The sequence below is a fragment of the Salmo trutta genome, chromosome 6 (genome assembly GCF_901001165.1).
Source record: "Salmo trutta chromosome 6, fSalTru1.1, whole genome shotgun sequence".
NCBI classification, from domain to species: Eukaryota; Metazoa; Chordata; class Actinopteri; order Salmoniformes; family Salmonidae; genus Salmo; species Salmo trutta.
The window spans coordinates 14,845,612-14,866,445 of record NC_042962.1 but is presented as its reverse complement, the minus strand read 5'-3'; the positions used below and the strand labels follow the sequence as shown (position 1 = coordinate 14,866,445).

The 20,834-nt window shown below is 41.8% G+C and overlaps 2 protein-coding genes and 1 long non-coding RNA gene across 4 annotated transcripts in view; 2 read left to right on the top strand and 1 right to left on the bottom strand.

Moving 5' to 3' along the window:
• The window catches only part of LOC115195510 (transcription factor 24), a 7,379-nt gene extending 2,206 nt beyond the window's left edge, over positions 1-5,173 (top strand). For both annotated transcript variants that reach the window (XM_029755415.1, XM_029755414.1), the window contains exons 3-4: positions 3,938-4,400; positions 4,956-5,173. In XM_029755415.1, coding sequence (XP_029611275.1) covers positions 3,938-4,400; positions 4,956-5,063 — 571 coding nt within the window. In that variant the 3' untranslated portion in view covers positions 5,064-5,173. The remainder of the gene's footprint in view (positions 1-3,937; positions 4,401-4,955) is intronic.
• Positions 4,199-20,834, bottom strand: mcmdc2 (minichromosome maintenance domain containing 2). The gene is made up of 14 exons (XM_029755411.1): positions 20,656-20,834; positions 20,274-20,404; positions 19,922-20,177; positions 19,703-19,825; positions 19,347-19,448; positions 18,630-18,758; positions 16,778-17,015; positions 16,378-16,583; positions 15,988-16,154; positions 15,298-15,477; positions 15,022-15,164; positions 14,353-14,462; positions 13,587-13,765; positions 4,199-4,306 (listed from the first exon to the last, which is right to left on the bottom strand). Exons 1-13 carry the CDS (start codon positions 20,750-20,752, stop codon positions 13,599-13,601), a joined length of 2,049 nt encoding a protein of 682 aa, XP_029611271.1. The 5' UTR covers positions 20,753-20,834; the 3' UTR covers positions 4,199-4,306; positions 13,587-13,598.
• On the top strand, positions 9,338-13,030 carry LOC115195512 (uncharacterized). Its single transcript, XR_003878708.1, has 6 exons — positions 9,338-9,518; positions 10,839-10,900; positions 11,139-11,188; positions 11,408-11,639; positions 11,884-11,934; positions 12,163-13,030. It is a non-coding gene; the product is annotated as an uncharacterized LOC115195512 (long non-coding RNA).

Below are 20,834 nucleotides of genomic sequence, written 5' to 3'. Positions count from 1 at the left end.
ATTAAATGGTCTCTTTGGTCATTTATTAGTACCGTTTTTTAATACATCCATATGGGACACAAAATTGTGGAAACATTCAGTGTTTTTAGACTGTTCAATATGACAGATTTAGAATACAGTGGCTCTTCCCACCCATGTTTGATAATTGATGAATTTCTTCATTCATTCATACAAAAATGAGAGCCAAATGTATATCTCAGTTTGAATAAGAACGTGTATTTAGTTGGTATAAGTGATTTAAACATCAACATGTTTCACTTAACTGTTTGTTTCATTTTGTATACATGCTTGACGAATGGCCTGCTATTTGTCAAATGCTTTTTTTTTTTTGCAAATAAACACTTTTCTTCCCTGCTGTCGGCCTGGGGTTGACCATCAGTACAATATAAAAAGTTCATACAGTGGCTTTCTCTTTAATATCCAATATACATAGTTTTATACTTTTTCATACCATATCCCACTTAAACATGATTTAAAGAGGTTGATGATCTGGTCAGCTTTCTCTCAGTTCTCCCAGGCCACGGAACCTGAAGAAAGTCTGAAGCCTGTGAGACAGACATGCCAGCTCCGATAACACACACACACTCTGATGACCCTCTCACGTCTGACCCTTACCTTGCACACAACACACAGCCAACCACTGCTGTCGTCAAACATCAGGACCTGACCCCTGAAAATCTCACTAGGAAGGAGTCTACCCTAGGGTCTGTCACTGTTAGTGACTGATGGACTGTGGTAGAGGCACTTTATGCATGATACTGTATATCTACTACCTGCACTCTTTGCCCATGGCAATGGAGTCTGTTGAAATTATACTCGCCAATAGTTGCCCTGTTGAAAAGTGACAAATTATTCTGATTATGTCGTGCAGTGTAAATAAAGGTAGTTTCGTTTTTTTATATATTTTGTACATCAATGATAGTTGGTTTTGCCTGTTTGTTGTGTGTAGCTAAGTGTACTTGTTAAGAATGTTTAAAATACCTGGATTTTGGAGTGTTAGAGTGCGATGTGTTTATTTATGAATTCCCCATGCTGGGAAGTCTCAATTTCACTTGATAAAACATATTTATTGGATTTTTCAAATAACATCACCAATTTGGGAAGTTATATCCCATAACTCTATATCGAATAAATCCACATTTATAAATCCAATCTGAATTTGTTTTATTCCAAATAAATCACTTGGAATAGCTTCAATTTGAGTTGTTACTATCTGGTGTCTTTGGCAGTCTATTTTGTCTGTTCCCGTTGTGTAAAGGGCATGTTTTGTGGGACACCGACGGTATGTAATGATGTCAGATGGTTAATTGATCAACCATTTATTAAAAACAAAAAAGTAATTTTAGAGCATCAAATCAAATGTTATTCGTCACATGCTTCGTGAACAACAGTGAAATGCTTGCTAACGGGCCCTTCCCAACAATGCAGAGAGAAAATAGAGAAATAATAGAAAAGTAATAACACGCAATAATAAAAGTTATAATAAATACACAATGAGTAAAGATAACGTGGCTATATACATGGTGTACCGTAGAGGCGCAGGGGTACGAGTTAATTGATGTAGATATGTACTGTACATATAACAAAGTGAGAGCTAGTAAACAGTATTGCAGCAACAGTTGTGATGAGTAAAAAAAATTGCAAACGGGGTCAATTAAGTTAGTCTGGGAAGCTATTTGGTTAACGATTTAACTAACTATTTAGCAGCCTTGTGGCTTGGGGTAGAAGCTGTTCAGGGTCCTGTTGGTTCCAGTCGTGCATCGGTACCGCATGCCGTGCGGTAGCAAAGGACATATTAATTGCGTGATAACCTAATGCATATTGCCTGCAGTCCCTCTCTCGTAATGTGGAAATAATCCTCCAACACAACACAACCAACACAACAAATCCTCGCCGAGTGAGGAGTAATATTGGGTTGGTTATTGTATGCTATAAGTACCTGTCTAAATTCCCTGCGCACGTCTAAATGGGCTTTTTAAAGTATGTCGAAGTATAACCCCTGAAAGATGTGGGGTAATTAGGGAACGAAGCTTACTTAACCCTTTTTGCTCTGCCTCATAATTAGTGGTCCTCCCCGAAGCAATTCTGTTACTCCATCCTAACAAAAACAATGTTTATTAAGAACCGTCTAAGGATATAGCCTATATTATGAATAATTGCAATCATTCATTTGCCGACATCTCCGTTTGCGGACCCTGGAAATCAGTGATTAATTTATGAGTCGCAAGTATTTCCTCGTGTAGGCCTGTGTTGATTGCATTGTTCAAAGTTTGTTTATTAGCCCTAGCTGTTTCATGGAAATCAGACTATTTTTCTACCTGCAACTCAAGGCACCCAGGCAATTAGTCAATTTTGCATATCACCTTACCCTCTAGTCATCTTGTCATCATGGTCTGCTGCAACCATTGGCGTCTGCAACATTAGCACCAAAATATTAGGGACTGTTTATTTGGGCATGTACCTGATATAGCCCCCTTGAAGCCTTTCGAAAGCAAAGCAGTGACCGAGCACTTGGGTAGGAAGGCAGGTATACCAGTTGACGACCCATATCAACGTAATAATACAGATGTCCCCACTTTATTGACGTGACCATAATATGACAAAAATACATGGTTTGCTCACTTGTGGTTTTCAGAGAGGTACCGTCCCCAAAATGGTGTTCGCTAGAAAAAATGCTGCCTCTGGTGTTGAAAAGGGGTCCCTCCTCTCTCTCCTCTGACAGAAACAAGTTGTGAAAGGGAAAGAGCAGAGTCTCTCCCACTGCCAGGCAGTCTTAAGGGCTTATGATTAATTACTCCGGAGTCTAAGAGTTGTCAGCTCTTTGGGTATCCAATAAATTAGAGGCTCCTGAGAGTTTTACGCACACACTCAGGTGAGCACGCATGGACACGGACCACTGCGCACCTTTTTCCTCGGCCGCGCCTCTTTATAAAGATTATCTGTACTTGGAGCGGCAGGGCTACTTTTCTCCACCTCGTATTGTAGCAGCAGTGTAGTCTGTGTGATGCACGATACCTCTCTGCATTGCCTTGATGTCGTTACTCAAGACGGCGTTTTTGGGGAAATTTGAAGGTAAGTTCTCCTTATTTTCATAGACGACATGGCTTGGAATACATTCAAAGTAATATTATTTTCAGAGGGTTATGAGGTGTTTTGATTTCTTGATAACAGCATCACCATCAAGCACAGTCAGTTATGTAAACATATTTAATGATGGTGATGGAACGTGCACGATAATTGGTATTATTTACATGAGTCTGCACCACACCAAATAATGTTGCAATTGCCATAGAACTATTTATTATATGTTTCACATTCTTATGTCAAATTGAACTTGGGAAAGCAGCCGCCTTAGGTCAAGGTTAACCCACGTGGGTCTCAGTATGATTATTTTTCTAATGCTTTATTGCAATAATGAAGGAACAATAACACGATTATATTTGATATTTGATTGACATTCTTCACAACAATTTAGTAATGTTGTTATGTTGATTAAGTACATGTTGCCTATATGCGCAATGAATACTTTATATGGGTATTGCAAATTTAAGTTTACTCAATAGGCCTAATTGGATACAGAATTTGTTGCAGTACTATTTTACCATTAATCTTTTTGAAAAGGCCTAAATATTCAACGGCATGTTTATACACAAGTTCAGAATGCACACAGTTCAAGACAAGGATGAGGATTTGATATGCCTGCCTTAATTTATGTTCAGCAACTAACTTGGCCTGTTGCAGATCATTTCAATGCATTTGCGCACACTGGTCAATATACCTACATAAACTTGTACTATTTCTGTAGGCTAATGTAGGCTTATTATAAAATACATAACTTGTTTTATTTCAATTACAATCTTGGCATTTTCAGTTTTTTTTAAATGTAATAAGCAAGTGAAAATGCACATTCATCAACAAGACATATGTTACCCGTCAGGTTTATAAGTGCTCCCTATATGGTTGGAAGACAGACGATCCGCATGGATAGTGGAAATGGCCCAGTGACAGTTATGGATGAGAGTCCCACATCTAGCCCCAGCTCCAGCCCCAGTCCTGACATGCTGACCACCGACAGTCGGCGTCCGGGGGCCCTGCAGCACTCCAGGGTGGTCCAGGCCGGTGGGCTCGGTGGCAGAGGGCGGCCGGCAGCAGCCAACGCAGCGCGGGAGAGGAGTCGAGTGCAGACCCTGAGAAGCGCATTCCTGGAGCTACAGAGGACTCTTCCGTCGGTGCCACCGGACACAAAACTGTCCAAGCTCGACGTGTTGATTTTGGCCACCACTTATATTGCCCATCTGACTCGGACCTTGCAAGAGGAGGGGATGGAGGAGGGAGAGAGCAATAGACAAACAGAGGCCTTACACTCGCTGAAAGGTGAAGGTTACCTGCACCCTGTGAAAGTAAGTAGGCCCAATACATTTTGACGTTGAATTGATATCGAAATTCCATTTGAAACTAACCTGACAAAGTGTGTCATAATTGTGTCAGCTCTATTCAATATACCACATAATAGAAAAAAACGTAATAATAAAAAAATAGTTGGCTAACAATAATCAATCATGCATAAAATGCATTTAGCCATCATTGCACAACTTTTTATATTACACAGATCTTTAAAATGAGTAGTCTTCCTATTATGCTTAATACAATTATATAGAGAGGAATGGCTATTATTGGTAATTGAAAGCACCAATTTGCACCATAAATTGTGTTCAATTGTAAGTCGCTCTGGATAAGAGCGTCTGCTAAATGACTAAAATGTAAATGTAAAAATGCAATTAAACATTTAAATTAAATATATTGCTTAATGTAATGTATGTGTGTTCAACTGAAGAATGACTTAAAATAAACTTAGCAACATATTTGTTTGTTCATTTTATTAATTCTATTTTCAGGTGCAATGAAATCAGTCAACTGCACTCCCTAAATCATTCGTTCTCTTTTTATCTCAACAGAAGTGGCCAATGCGATCCAGGTTATACGTCGGCGCCAGCGGTCAGTTTCTGAACAATTCAAAACAGACAGAAAATCAAGGCGCATCATCGTCGACCTCGCAGACATAAATCTATCCACTGCATAAGGGACTTGTAATTTAGACGAGCATTAATTAGTACGACTCTTTCAGCTACATCCACCCATGAGGACTTATGAAATGGACAGGAGATTAGTCGTCTTACAGTGCTTATTATTTTTATTTATCAAACAACTGAGGTCTCTGCTTTTGACTTCAGTATTTTCGTGTAAAGGAGACAGTCACGACTCTTTCAATAGTAGGAACACATTGTAAATTAATATATTATGTATATAAAATCTGAGAAAGCCTGAATATTGTTGCTCTTATTTTGGCCATGCTGTGTTTCTGCTCTGCTTTCTGCTGTTCTGTGCCTGTTGGAGATATTAACGTGTGTATGCTTTTTAGAAATTCCGTGTGCGGTGTGTGTGCGGTGTAATGAACATTCGCACTAAATGCATGTGTGAATAACTTAACATCTGTCATGTGAAGTGATCTGTCAGCCTCTTCATCTTTTTTTATTACGTAAATGGTTGTAATTATGTTTTTTTGATAATGACTTGAGAAATAGAAATAAGACATGTCTCCCACTCCATCGGTTGTAAATAATTTTACTGAGATGTATTTGTTTTAAGTGGCCTAAATAATAATGTTCTGTAATTTAAGACAAGCTTTATCTCTTAACAATCAAGAGGGATTCAATTTTATTATTTGCCTAAAAAGGGAAGAGTTAACATTCTTTGGAAATATGCCATTTTTTGCATGTATGTGCAGTCAGATATATATTTTACACAAATGCACAATTTTGCAACCACAACAAACTCATTACAATAAATGTTAATCCATTTCAAGGAACATATTGTGTAATGTATTATAGGCCCTAAGCCTATTCAAAATGGCAGTGTCTCTTTCAGTGTGGTGTATAGTATGTCTAGATGCCGCTTTCAAAACAATGGGAACTCGGAAATCACTGAATTCCGACTTCAGTGCGTTCAAAACAATTGGGAACTCGGAAAAAAACTAGCTCTGACTGGGAAATCGATTTGAACGTCATCCAACTCCGAATTCCAACTCGGGAAGTCGGGCCTCTTCTAGAGCTCGGACTTCCCGACCTGAAGATCACTGAAGTCATGATTTGACCTCCCAGTTTTTTTGAACTCGGCAAGAGGCCACTTCTATTAAAGGGAAAGTTCGGGATTTGGGCAATTAGATGAACTGGATATAATTTGTATGTCTCTGTGTTTAGTTTTAAGTAAGCTGCCAACTACCGTTAGCGCAATTGCTAACTACTGGAAGTCTATGGGAACAGCGAGTAGGGGAAATCGATAAAGGGCCTCATTGCCAAAATCCCGAACTATCCCGTCAAACTATAGCATAACTTTTGAGATAATTCTGGCATTATGAAGTTGAAATCGAATGGTCAGAGATCAATTTAGAAAGTGCACTTTTATGTAGCCTACTCAGACACTTACACTGCTGAAATGTGCAAATTGGAGACTTAGCATAATATTCAAAAGAAAAACTGATAGTTATGGTTTTAAAGGCCCAGTGCAGTAAAACAATTGATTTCCCTGTGTTTTACATACAATCAGTGGCCAGTTTATTTGGTACACCCATCTATACTGAACAAAAATATAAACACAACATGTAAAGTGTTGGCCCCATGTTTCATGAGCTGAATTAAAAGATCCCAGAAAATGTCCATACGCACAAAAAGTTTTTCTCTCAAATTTTGTGCACCAATTTGTTTACATCCCTGTTAGTGAACATTTCTCTTTTGCCAAGACAATCTATCCACCTGACAGGTGTGGCATATCAAGAAGCTGATTAAACAGCCTGCACATTACACAGGTGCACCTTGTGCTGGGGATTAAAAAAAAACAAAGGTGCAGTTGTCACAACACAATGCCACGGATGTCTCAAGTTGAGGGAGCGTGGAATTGGCATGCTGACTGCAGGAATATCCACCAGAGCTGTTGCCAGATAATTCAATGTTAATTTCGCTCCATCGTTTTGGAGAATTTAGCAGTGCGTCCAACCAGCCTCACAACCTCAGACCATGTGTAAACTCACCTGCGTGATCGTCTGAGATTAGCCATCCAGACAGCTGATGAAACATGTATGTAATAAAGTCTTTTTGTGGTGAAAAACTCATTCTGACTGGCTGGGCCTGGCTCCCCAGTGGGTGGACCTATTCCCTCCCAGGCCAACGCATGGCTGTGCCCCTGCCCAGTCAAATAAAATCTTTACCTTTGCCAAGATAATCCATCCACCTGACAGGTGTGGCATATTAAGAAGCTGATTAAACAGCATGATCATTACACAGGTGCACCTTGTGCTCGTATAATCATTTTAAAAAATGCAGTTGTCACAACACAATGCCACAGATGTCTCAAGTTTTGAGGGAGCGTGCAATTGGCATGCAGACTGCAGGAATGTTCACCAGAACTGTTGCCAGAGATTTTAATGTTAATTTCTCTACCATAAGCCGCCTCCAATGTCGTTTTAGAGAATTTGGCAGAATATACAACGACAGACCATGTGTAAACACGCCAGCCCAGGACCTCCATATTCAGCTTCTTCACCTGCTGATGAAACCGAGGAGTATTTCTGTCTGTAATAAAGTCCTTTAGTAGGGAAAAATTCATTCTGATTGGCCTATGCCCTCCCATGGCTGCGTACCTGCCAAATCATGTGAAATCCATAGATTTATTTCAATTGACTTGATTTCAAGTTTTAATATCACATGCACAAGTACAGTGAAATGCCTTTCTTGCAAACTCAAAACCCAACAATGCAATAATCAGTAACAATGTAATACTAGAAAAAAACAGGAGAAGAACTGTAACTCAGTAAAATCATTGGAATTGTTGCATGTTACATTTATATATTTTTTCAGTATAGTATCGGGTTGGACCCCCTTTGCCTCCAGAACAGCCTGAATTCTTCAGGGGAATGGATTCTACAAGGTGTCAGAAACGTTCAAATGTTTGGTATCAAGGTACAATTGATACAATTTGCTACAATTGGTGTCATGGGACCTAACGTGTGCCAGGATAACATCCCCCACACCACTACACCACTGCCACCAGCCTGTACCGATGACACTAGGCAGGATGGAGCCATGGTCTCGTGCTGTTTACATCAAATCCTGACTGCCTTCAGCATGACGCAACAGGAACCGGGATTAATCGGACCAGACAATGTTTTTCCACTACTCAATTGTCCAGTGTTGGTGATCTCGTGCCCACTGGAGCCGCTTCTTCTTGTTTTTAGCTGATAGGAGTGGAACCCGGTGTGGTTGTCTGCTGCAAAAGTCCATCCGTGAAAAGGACCGACGAGTTGTGTGCACCGAGATGCCATTCTGCACACCACTGTCGTACTGCGCCGTTATTTGCCTCTTTGTGGCCCGCCTGTGTGCTTGTACGATTCTTGCCATTCTCCTCCGACCTCTCTCATCAACGAGCTGTTTCCGACCACAGGACTGCCGCTGACTGGAAGTTTTTTTGTTTGTCGCACCATTATCGGTAAACCCTAGACACTGCCGTGTATGACAAGCCCAGGGGGACGTCCGTTTCTTAGATACTGGAACCGGCGCGCCTGGCACCGACGATCATACCACACTCGAAGTCGCTTAGGTCACACGTTTTCCCATTCTAACGTTTAATCGAAACAGTAACCAAATGCCTCGATGCCTGCCTGCCTGCTTTATAAAGCAAGCCATGGCCATGTGATTCACTGTCTGTAGGAGCGAACCGTTTTCATGAACGGGGTGGTGTGTCTAATAAACTGGCCACTGAGTGTGTATTTCCACACTACGATGATAAAGCCCTTTTAGTTTAAGAGCTGTTTTAAAAGACTGCCTGACATTTCTGCCTGTTTTGGTGGGATGAAGTTTTGGCCTGCCTGTTGACAGTTAATAGACCAATAAGAAAGAGAGTTCCAAACCTCTCTGCCAATAACAGCTTTTTTTTCACCTTTCCCCTCCCCACTCAGACCACTCCCAGACAGTCCTAGAAAAACAATTTGTTTGAGAAATTGCTCTTTGCTAAGCCATCTTTTTGAAAATGTTAATTGAAAACTTGTTGTTACCCAGAAATTATTTGATAATGAGATCAAAACGGCTGCATTGGACCTTTAATTCAAATGCAAAATTGCCAAAACACAAATACAATTAAAACACAGTTTTCAAAAGTTATAAGATAGACCTATTAGCTACCTCATCAAAAAAAAATGTATGCATTCACTACTGTAAGTCGCTCTGGATAAGAGCGTCTGCTAAATGACTAAAATGTGAATGTTAATAATAGGTAAAACTTTGTAGTGTGTTTTTGGTTGTTGCCTGCGTGATGTGAGCTCAGACTGCGCATGCCAATAACGATGAAGCAGGAAGTCTTAGCTTTCTTTCTGGAAGAACAACGGAGGAGGACGCATGGAGTTTGTATGCGCTCGCACCAATATTATTTTTATGAGCAACAACTTGTTGAATTCCCCGTTCATTCAACAGGTAGGTGGCTAATAACATTAGGCAGTCGGTTTTATTCAAAAATAATGCACATTTGTGTTTTAGCTAGCTATATGAAATACCAGAACACTAGCATGTTAGCTAACCTGAATGTAACGTTTCCGCAGTCAAAATAAGGATTATATCCTTCCCTGTAAAAATGGATTCGAAATAATTTACGTAGTTTTCTGTAATGTAATCGTCCCGTTTCAATGATACAATTGTATTGACTAGGTTAGTAAGCAAACCGTTTCCTTGCTACTGGTGCGCTGCGTTTGAGGGCCAAGAATCAATGCCACTGACCACGAGAGTTGGCAAGGTGGCGTGGCCATAATGTAGTTCGTGTTAGGGTAGGCGAGAGACTGGTAATGTATGGATATTGTCTGGCAAAGGGTGCAGCTGATTATTTAATTCTTTAATAATCATTAATTTAGTTAGCTAATTAACCACTCCCCCCATGTTTATGATCAAATTGGTGCAGACATTTTAAGGCACTTTTGTCGGTGCATGTGGGCTTTTGGCAATCACATACTATGGATAATTTTACCAAAATAAGTTGACGTTTTACTCTTGGATCTTAGTATCATGTGTGAATGGAATGGGCCCATAGTCAAAAATAAATCATGACTCATCGAACGGTGTATTTGGGCCTAAATGTCCCAGCAGTATTGTAATAAATCATACTGTCAGCTGCTTGTCCCAGATCCAATGATAAATGGACCCTTTGTCATTTTGGCCCCTATTGTTAGTTAGGTTACTGCACACCTGCTCTGGTCACCGATCATCGGATACCATGGTGGTTTGTTAATTGTCTTCGCAATGACTTCATTGAGGAATCTCGACTTTGGACGTCTCAAAGGAGTAAAGGTTTTGGTTAAGGTCGTGATCTGCTGTTGAACCTTCCTTGGAAAGGCTGCAGTGTGGGCTTTCATTGTGCAATACTCCCAAGCTGTGTTAAATGTGCCCCCTGACCCCAAGTTCATTAGTCATTTTAGCTGTCTAGTTGTTCTGAGTGCATTGGCTATTCCTTCAGTACAGCTTATCCATGCAAGATAAAAACCAATAGTGCCACATCAGTTACATGGCAATTACTTGGGAGTACTATTTTTGGATGTCACTCAGACTTTTTCAAAGTGCAGAATGCTTCCCATAGATCTGAATGTGGCTCTTAATATCTGAGCAGTAGAGTTGTGTGCTATCTGAATCCCAGAATTAGCAGAACCTTGAATCTGGCAAACTCGACAGCTGTGTAGGCTGACGAAAGTGTTTTTAAATATACAGCAGCAGGAATTTCACTTCAGATTTGATGTATTTCTCTTACAGCTTTCATGGACTTGAAGGGGGTTGAAGGTTCCAGACACGCATACATCCTTTGTTGTACTAGAGTGAGTCGTCCATTCTTAAACCAGGGTTTATTAAAAGGCCTAGAATTCGCTATGCTTTTCTGTTCTGACAATACTGAGTTGTGATGAGTTATCATTTTTGCCGTTTACCCATCTGACTAAATTGGGTTGCTGAGACTAACTAACTGAACTACCAGTATAATCACAACACTGACCATACCACAACTGTCAAATTTGATTTATTATTTTTGTTGAAGTTCATTTTCTGTTTTTTTCACAGGTTTGTCTTTTGGGGACAGATGGTGCTGGCTATGCCAGTAGTGTACTGAGGTGAGTTCATTACTAACTATAAGCTATGCTCTGCTAGTAGGTTGTTCTGCTGGTATTGTGATGACTTCACACATTTGCCGTTTACCCATGGACTAAATTGGGGTGTTGAGACTGACTAACTGAACTACCAGCATTATTCTAACTAAAGAATACCATTTCAACCCACAACCTCTCGATTGGAGACCAATGATCATCAGTATAAATGTTTTTCTCCCACAGATTTGATTGGCTGGCAGGGTACTGAAGACGCTATAAGAGATCTACATCAGGGGTGTCACTCATTCCATAGAGCCTAGTGTCTGCGGGTTTTGAGTTTCTTTCAGTTAAGGCTTAGACAACCAGGTGATGGAGTGACCTTAACTCATCAATCGAGTACAGGGAGCAGCGAAAACCTGCATACACTCGGCCCTTCGTGCAATGAGTTTGACACGTGATCTACATCTTGTTTTTGGTGAGTTAGGCCTATACCTTCTCTTTTCCACTGGTATTAACCAACTAGTATACAACCAGCCCACTTGAGTGGCCTGTTTGAAATGTTTTCCCTTCGGTTAATGTTGTGATGAGTTATTTTTGCCGTTTACCCATCAGACCATTATTGGGGTGCTGACAATGTGACTAACTGAACTACCAGTATTCTGAGATATTTTACATTGTCTATCAAATGATCATTTTAATAAGTTTCTGTTCTTTCATAGAGTTAATGGGCCAGGATGTATATTGAAGACTGATGTAAATCTTGCCCTGTGGTGAGTAAAATAAAATGTTTTTTATTTATCTGAGGACCAAATGTGTCTTTGATCGGCAAATGTGCACGAAACTGGAGTTGTGATGAGTTCTACATTTTGCCGTTTACCCATCAGACTAAATTGGGGTGCTGAGAATGTGACTTCCTGAACTACAGTATAATTGCTTGCATATTGTGCCTAACTACAATCAAATGATAGTCATGCTAATAGACTGTTCTTCTCTCTTAGATTGGGTTTGATGATCCAGTATGTGGAATATGAAGACTTGAATCTCAACCCTCTGGTGAGTGTCTGATTGCTAAAAGTAGCCAATTGTTTTCCTTCAGTCTTCTACTGGAGTTGTGATGACTTCTCACTTTTGCTGTTTACCGATCTGACTAAATTGGGATGCTGTGACTAACTGAACTGCCAGTATTAGCATTGATCATTATAGGTAGATGCAGTGATATGGTATAGATGCAGAGAGCATAGTGGGTCAATTTCCACAATTAAGAGTGTTGAAGCGTGAGCATCTCGCTTAGCTCAATATCTGCTGTGCACCTCGTGGCAGCGGCATTTTGCAGGGTCTACCTTCAATCATTAAACCTGCAATCCCTGACTAAGTTTTGAGACTTCTTATTTCATCATGCAGGATTGTTAGACCTGCTGTAGGGGAGTTATTTCCTGGGTTGTGAGGTGTCAACTAACATTTTTCTACCCATGTTCAATGGAATTGTGATGCCTTTTCTGACATTTCTGCTAATTTACCCTGCTGAAAAGCCATTCATTTGAATTACCAGCATTGTAACTAAACCCACAATGGTAGAAAGCTGTAAAGTAGTTTTAGGTTGCTGGCTAATCTCAGACAATGGTCATTTGCGTTTAACTGATTTCTTCTATTCATTGACACAATTCACAAGGTTTGGAAAGCGGTGCATGTACTCCTTCACACATGTGACCCTGGAGACCTAAACTATCACCCTATTTTCAACTTTCTTGTCTGTCAAAAAAGCACAGCCTTGGTCCGACTCCCCTGCCTAAATTTAAGGTTAAATGTTTGTTTTAATCAGATATTATTCTGCCCTGTTATGAAATAAAATATTTTATGGTACATTAATCGCAATCTTTTTTTTCTGCCTACATTGAATTACTGTGTCAAATTACATTTCATGAACTATACTGAAATGAATGGTACAGTTCATGTAAGGAAATAAGTCAGCTGTAATAAATGCATTCAATGGATTTCACTTGGCTGCAGGTGCGTAGCCATGTGTTGGCCTGGGAGGGAATAGGCCCACCCAGTCAGAATTAGCTGATAAACAGTATTTGTCTGGGTGGCTTATCGCAGGTGAGGCCGGTCGGATGTACTGCAAAATTCTCATTCAATACTGTGGTGGACATTCCTGCAGTCAGCATGCCACTCAACCTGAGATGTGGCATTATTTAAAATTATCCCAGCACAAGGTGCACCTGTAATCATGCTGTTTAATCAGCTACTTGATATGCCACACCTGTCAGGTGGATGGATTATCTTGGCAGAGGAGAAATGCTCAGTGAAGCTTTTTGTGCATATGGAGAATTTCTGGGATCAACACTACATGTTGCGTTTTATATTCTTCTGAGTAGCTCATTTGAATTCAATTGGATATGTAAAAATAGAAACATCCTTTTACTTAGCTGTGGTGCTATTCTTCAGTGATGTAGCTGGCGGCCCCGGGTGCATAGGTGTAGATAAAGTGCAGGATGCTCTGTTGGAGCTGCTCCAGGATAAGGTCTCTCCTGTGGAGAGCTTCCAGGTCACACAGGTCACAGGGAAATGCTGCGTCGGGTGGGATAACGAGCGCTGAGGCTCCTGTAGGTAGAGGGAGCAGTCCCCAGACCAACTATCAGGGAATATCTAGACTGCAGTCCACACTGACTGCTATTACTAGAGCAAAGAAGATCATGGCCAGGATACTCTTGCCTGTAGCTACTCCTGCAATAACATGTGACTGATAAAAGTGATTTGACTATAGATGGCCCCTGTAGAGATCATCCCGTGACAAGGTTGGATTCCCTAGTCTCTACTCACTGACATTAAAGCAAGACCTAGGCATGGCTGCGGGAAGATGTTTTGTGTTCGGGGAGATCATCACCCTGCTCTGCTGATGTATTTTTCTCCCCATATACAGGAGTATTAAAGACTTAGTGCACTAATTTGGGATGGGGGGGGGGGGGGGGGGGGGGGCTGCAGAATGGCTATGGACCTAGGGGTGTGGCACATAGTCCCTAGACAAAAGGTTGGACTGTGACAATATAACTAGAAATGGTGCTGAGTCTGGAAGGGTTTGTTCTTGGACTATCAGTTAGCCAGGATGTGTGAAGGTAGGTGATTTCAACATGGCAAATGGGATCTATGAGTTTGGCTCCTGACGTGGCCTTCGGTCCTGTGTGTCATACCATGTCTGAGAGTGATGGAGTTTTCACACAGCAACACAGCGATCACTGCATCCTCCTCCAGCACTGTGCTTCTCAGACACAGCTTACTGTGGGCCTCGGCCAGGGAGATCCTGGAAGAAACATGCCAATAAAGACAATTATACTGTCTCCATAGGGACATTTTGTAGAAGTAAACAAATGTTTATTTTTAGCTAAGAGCTAAGCAGAATTTACTGTGAGTAATGGTACAGTTACTAACTGGCAATGCAAAATCATACACTGTAGGAACAGACCATCAGATCTAGAAAAACCTGTCAGCCTTTTATTTAAATATCTATATAGTGCCCCTGATGAAATCGGGTTTATTTTAACTATTCACACAATCTGATACCACAAAATATTTTCCAAACTATATGAAAAATTGTCTGGACCTAGGCACCCATTTATAGGTTCTGTAAATGAATGATTGCGCTCCACCTTGTGGAGAAATATGACATTACAGAGAACACTTCAAAAGCACAAAATGCTGCAGGTGCCCTGAGAATTTGAAGCGCTTTTTCTCTTACACATTGTTAAAAATCAGGGATTTGACAAATGCCCATGTTAAACACTACAATAAGTAAAAGGGTGATGTGTATTAAACATGGTATTTTTTTAATGAATAACCCTCAGCATGTGGTAGGCCCTTACAGTAGCTTGATGGAGGCCACAGACACCTTTGCACCATGGCCCGAGTCTGACCGGACCCTTCTGCTGGCCATGTAATAGCCATGGATCATCATCTCTGCCCCAGGGCTCAGCTCTGTCTGGATCCTCTGGGTGTGGGCCAGGAGCTAGGGGAAGGAAGAGAGCACAATGGTAAGTCATGTTGTCTGTCACAAAGCATCTAAGTGTGCGGATGTATTTTATGTGTGCCATATATTACATGAAAAGGTGAAAATCATCATTACGTATTGTGTGATTTACCTCCTGGTAGTCCTGTGTGGTGAACTGCATGCAGGATGGGTAGAGGGGCTCTCCGGGCTGCATTGCCTGCCTGAGGGTGTGCACCGTCTGGGCTAGCAGGGCCTGCTTTCCCCCTGCCTCCCGACACAGGATCACCAGACCAAAGGCCTCAGCCAACTGGGCAGGGACCGGGCCCATGTCCTACACACACAATGGATAACATTTTCATGTGGCTGGTAGCTAATTTTGAAAAAATACTTTGACCTACTACCTTAACATATTTAACAGTACTATATTTACCACTAGAGTACTGTTTCTTGTCCATTCTGAATTGGCACTGAGGCCAAAGTGGAGAACCTGAAAGCGTTTGGGCGGCAGCCTGTTCCATGAGTGGGAGCAATTAACTACTTCCTCTGAAGAGAGTAAATTGTCTTCCCTTCCTGCTTTGCCTACATAAAGCATACGCCTAAACAGACAATTGGCTGGCTCAGAGATTTGACATTTCGGGAACACATATTTGCCAGTGCTGAGTGCTATTGGCATTGTGTGGTAGGAGAAAAGGTTTCAAACTGCTCACATGGAATAGCGTTGTTGCAGAATCACCATATCAGACAACAACCCAATGGGGACACATCGGGGGCACTTATATTTATCAAGTGCAGTAGTCCAATAAATTTGAATGGTAATGTAAATTAAACAACTATGACCCACCACTGTTCCCAGCACTGTACTGTCAGTCCTGGTGGTCTTGTTTGAGGGAGCTGTGGAGTCTGCCAAGGCCCAGAAGCTGCACTGGACAGGGAAGGAGATCTGCTGGTCAGCATCCTCTCCATACTTCTTCCCTGGGATGATCACAGACACTGTCCGACTCTCCAGAGCTGGGTGGGGAAGGAGAGCGGTCAAAGGTGAACTAACTGTTGGGTGTGGATAGAAGGCAAAGTCCCAGTGTGAAACCAGTCCCTTGGGTTATACACTCAACCTACTTGTGTCACAGGAGGTGCCATAATATTTCTTCATTGTTGCATTGCTTTGACAAGACAACACATTAGCTACAGCTGTATCAGACTGGCCCCAGGCTACAAGGTAAGCAGGGCTCTGTACCTGACTGAAGGGCGTCCATCTTATCCTTCCTGTGGTGGCCCAGGTCCCCGAGCATGCAGACGCCCCCGGTGGCCAGCAGGGCGGAGCCAGCGTGGATGTTAGCCGTGCCCGCTCCGTGTTCATCACGAGAAAGAGAGGCAAACATCTCCCCTGTTGCAGGGTGTCTCACCCCACGGCCAGCCAGACCCAGGCTGTACGTCATCAGCCTAAGACGGGGGGTAACGGAGGCTGGCTCTCTCAACTATTCATTTATGCTGTTGACTTGAATATGCGCATAGTGTAATGTTATTGTTTTGGTAATTTGGTCATTGTATTGTGCTTCCTAAGAACTTGGTTGATTGATTGACTGATTCAGAGATTGATTAATTTACTGTCTGACTGAAGGATTATAATGCAGGACCTGTCCAGTATGAGTGTGTCAGTAGTCAGGGCCAGCAGGTCCAGGCAGTGCAGTGAGTCTGGGTTGTCCTCCCGGCCCTGGACCAGGCTGAGCAGCAGGCCCAGCTTCAGAGTGCTGTACAAGCCCGGGGGAACCACAGGGGAGCCAAACGTGTTAGCCACGATGGCAGAGAACCTCCAGGGGGAAGAGGCTGTTGCTGTCAACAGGGCCTGGAAGTTAGAGCTGATGGTGCCTGTGTCTGGGGGTGTGTTTGAAGGAAAAGTTGAGGGGTGGAGTGAATCTACTGGACTGTGAGGTGTTGTCATTGAATATACAGTACCAGTCAAAAGTTTGGACACCTACACATTCAAGAGTTTCTTTATTTGTACCATTTTCTACATTGTCGAATATTAGTGAAGATATCAAAACTATGGAAACAAATCATATATTTTATTTTAGATTCTTCAAAGTAGCAAACCTTTGCCTTGATGACAGCTTTGCACACTATTGGTATTCTCTCAACCAGCTTCACCTGGAATGCTTTTCTAACAGTCACTCTGTGGTCCAAACCATTTAAATTGGGTTGAGGTCGGGTGATTGTGTAGGTCAGGTCATCTGATGCAGCACTCCATCACTCTCCTTCTTGGTCAAATAGCCCTTACACAGCCTGGAAGTGTTTTGGTTCATTGTCCTGTTGAAAAACAAATGATAGTCCCACTAAACCCAAACCAGATGGGATGGAATATTGCTGCAGAATGCTGTGGTAGCCATGCTGGTTAAGTGTGCCTTGAATTATAAATAAATCACTGACAATGTCACCAGCAAAGCACCATCACACCTCCATGCTTCACGGTGGGAACCACACATGCTGAGATCATCCGTTCACCTATTCTGCGTCTCACAAAGACACTGTGGTTGGAACCAAAAATCTCAAATTTGGAGCCAAGGGACTGATTTCCACCGGTCTAATGTCTATTGCTCGTGTTTCTTTGCCCAAGTAAGTCTATTCTTATGGGTTTCCTTTGCAGCAATTCGACCATGAAGGCCTGTTTCAAATAGTCTCCTCTGAAGAGTTGATGTTGAGATATGTCTGTTACTTGAACTCTGAAGCATTTATTTGGGCTGCAATTTCTGAGGCTGGTAACTCTAATGAACTTATCCTCTGCAGCAGAGGTAATTCTGGGTCTCCCTTTCCTGTGGCGGTCCTCATGAGGCAGTTTTTTTCATAGCGCTTAATGGTTTTTACGACTGCATTTGAAGAAACATTTTCTGGATTGACTGACCATGTCTTGAGGTAATGGTGGACTGTCGTTTCTCTTTGTTTACTTGAGCTGTTCTTGCCATAATATGGACTTGGTCTTTTACCAAATATAGGGCTATCTTCTGTGTCACAACACAACTGAAATAAATTCCACAAATTAACTTAACAATTTAATTGAAATGCATTCCAGGTGACTACCTCATGAAGCTGGTTGAGAGAATTCCAAGAGTGCAAAGCTGTCATCAAGGCAAAGGGTGGCTATTTAAAGAATCTCATAAAATATATTTAGATTTGTTTTACACTTTTGGTTACATGATTCCATATGTGTTATTTCATAGTTTTTATGTCTTCACTATTATTCTACAATGTATAAAATAGGTCAAATAAATAAAAACCCTGGAATGAGTAGGTTTGTCCAAACTTTTGACTGGTACTGTAGAGTGTTCTGGTATAAGCAAGTCAGAGGTCACAGTCCTCACACACAAGGACACGCACATGCATGTTCCTTATGAATTGCTTTCTCAGAGTAGCTGAAAATCAGACCTATAGATTATGAATAGGATTTAATGTAAGCTGATCTGTACCATTGTAAGTATGCATATAGGTCCTTACATTCAGGCTCCCACGGTTGAACGCTATTGGCCTCCACACTCCAGGTGATGTTGGGCCACTGGTGGACATAGGCCGGTATGCCCAGCACCCTGTACAGACGTCCAATCCTCATGGAGTTACACAGCTCATCTACAACGTTGTGAGGGAAACAGAACCATAACACTCAGAGGGGTTGTCCGGTTCTGTCCTGCTGTTTCCTAATTATTTGAGGAACATGCAAGGCACCTACACACCCCTGCCAAGAGCAACACAGGAACCAGGCCCTTGGAACAAAGATCTCACTGTGTGTGCGTTGTGCGACCCAACTAATGAGTGTTTCTTACACTTATTAACATATATGTTTAGTAACGTGAGCCAGCTGTGTTGAATTCCTCCAGAAGACTAGGTCAACAGAATATGCTAATACTGGCACTGAGAATCACTGCTCTCTCAGGGGTAATGGCTGGATAATGTTATTGGAGGGCACAGGAACACCTAATATCTCACCCAGGGGCACTACTGCGTGGCTGGCTACTCAAACCTCTATTTTAACTCTTCCCCCACTGGATTTTGGCTCCAAAATTACATTTGTCATGGAAAAGGAAGAGAATTCCTAACAAACTTTAAGTTACTTTTCTATGGAGATATCGAAGTTAAATCTATTAAAAATGAAATCTTGACTTGCAATATGTGAACATTACAAAACGTTTGGGCAAAATTATTATTATGTGAGCTTACCTCTGAGAAACAGGGTGACAGACTGGTACCTGAGGGCACTGGGAGGATGGACTTTCAGGACATCCAGTGCTTTAACATGGATCAGCTCTACAAGCTGCTTGTCTGTTTCCAAACCACATTGTAATGTAAATGTTTATGTAAGTATAAAGGTCAGTCATTTAGCAGACGCTCTTATCCAGAGCATCTTACACTTTGTCTCACCTAGCTACCTTAAGATGGATGCACTATCACATTCAAGTACATTTTCTTCAATAAAGTAGCTGTCAGCAAAATCAGAGCTAGTAAGAAATGGCGAACTACATGTAAGCATGGCATGTGAGGCTACTTCATCAGGTATCATTTAGGGACATTCTCACCCCCCAGGACCCGGAACTTGATGTCCTCTTTGAGGTGAGAGGAGCAGAGCAGGCAACTGAAGTCACTCCTCACTGTGGCTGACTCAGTGGCTCCAGGTGCATGCACTCTGATGTGATGGAACCCTGAGGATAACATATTACAGAATTTGAAATTGTTTTGTAAATGGCATTACTGTGATGTTATGAAAACAGAAATAGGTTACTTGTAATCAGGCCTACCTGTTGAGCAGGGACAGTCCTCCTCAGAACAGATAAACCTGGCTCCCTGAGTGTACTTGGAGACCCTAGTCATCGCGATGGCCAAGCCCTCCATGGCAACAGGCCTCATGGTGCCATAACCACAGGGAAACTCACAGAGGTCCAAGGTGTACTCAGGGAACGGAGGTAGGTGTGTAAACTTCAGGATCACATTCACCTGACTTTCTGTGTGGATTTTCTCTATGAGGGAGAGTGTCTTTATTGACAGAAAACAAACCTAAAAGAGTGACAAAAAAACAAAACAAATACCAGTATGTTCAAAATTCAAGGTTTGAATAAGGGGTAATGTAAATGGGAGATGTTTTGGACTTACAGATTGAAACAGTGCTGTAGCTTTGAGGGGGTCATTGAGAACACAGTCACCCAATCTAGGATCCAGTTCGATTAGGTCTGAAGGGTTCACACGGATACAGAACCGATACACAGCCTCATTTCGCTGGATGTCTGAAGGGAATAGGTACTTGGGTGATTGATTTAGCTATTATAAAGTAAACTTTATCAATTTACATAACCATATCAGTTATTTAACAGTTTGCTGTCATCTATGAAGGACTGCGTCTCACCACATCGTCCAAGTGGGTACAGGGTTGCCTAGGTTACCCTTTCCTCAGGAGTCACACAATCCCATTAGCTAGCTAGCTAACACTGACCGAAAGCTCTCACTAGCTAGCCTACCACTGCCCCTTAAAACTCACCGTTGAATGGTTTGCAGTCTTCGGCAAGTTGAAGAAGAGCTCCACTTCTGTCTAGAAAAGACAAAACTGACTCTTTCAGTAAGAAAACGTCTTCCATTTTCTGTTACCGACTGACAAGCGAAAGCGTTGGCTGAAGAGACTACAGTCACACAGTCAAGATATCACGCGACTTGAACATT

What these genes read in the sequence shown, in the direction of transcription:
- mcmdc2 (XM_029755411.1), bottom strand. Translation starts at nt 20,752, where the DNA reads ATGGAAGACGTTTTCTTACTGAAAGAGTCAGTTTTGTCTTTTCTAGAC. An exon ending in TGTCACCCTGTTTCTCAGAG is followed by an intron (nt 18,759 to 19,346) that starts GTAAGCTCACAT and finishes ACAACGTTGTAG; the next exon opens with ATGAGCTGTGTAACTCCATG. An exon ending in TCAACCGTGGGAGCCTGAAT is followed by an intron (nt 17,016 to 18,629) that starts GTAAGGACCTAT and finishes ACACACCCCCAG; the next exon opens with ACACAGGCACCATCAGCTCT.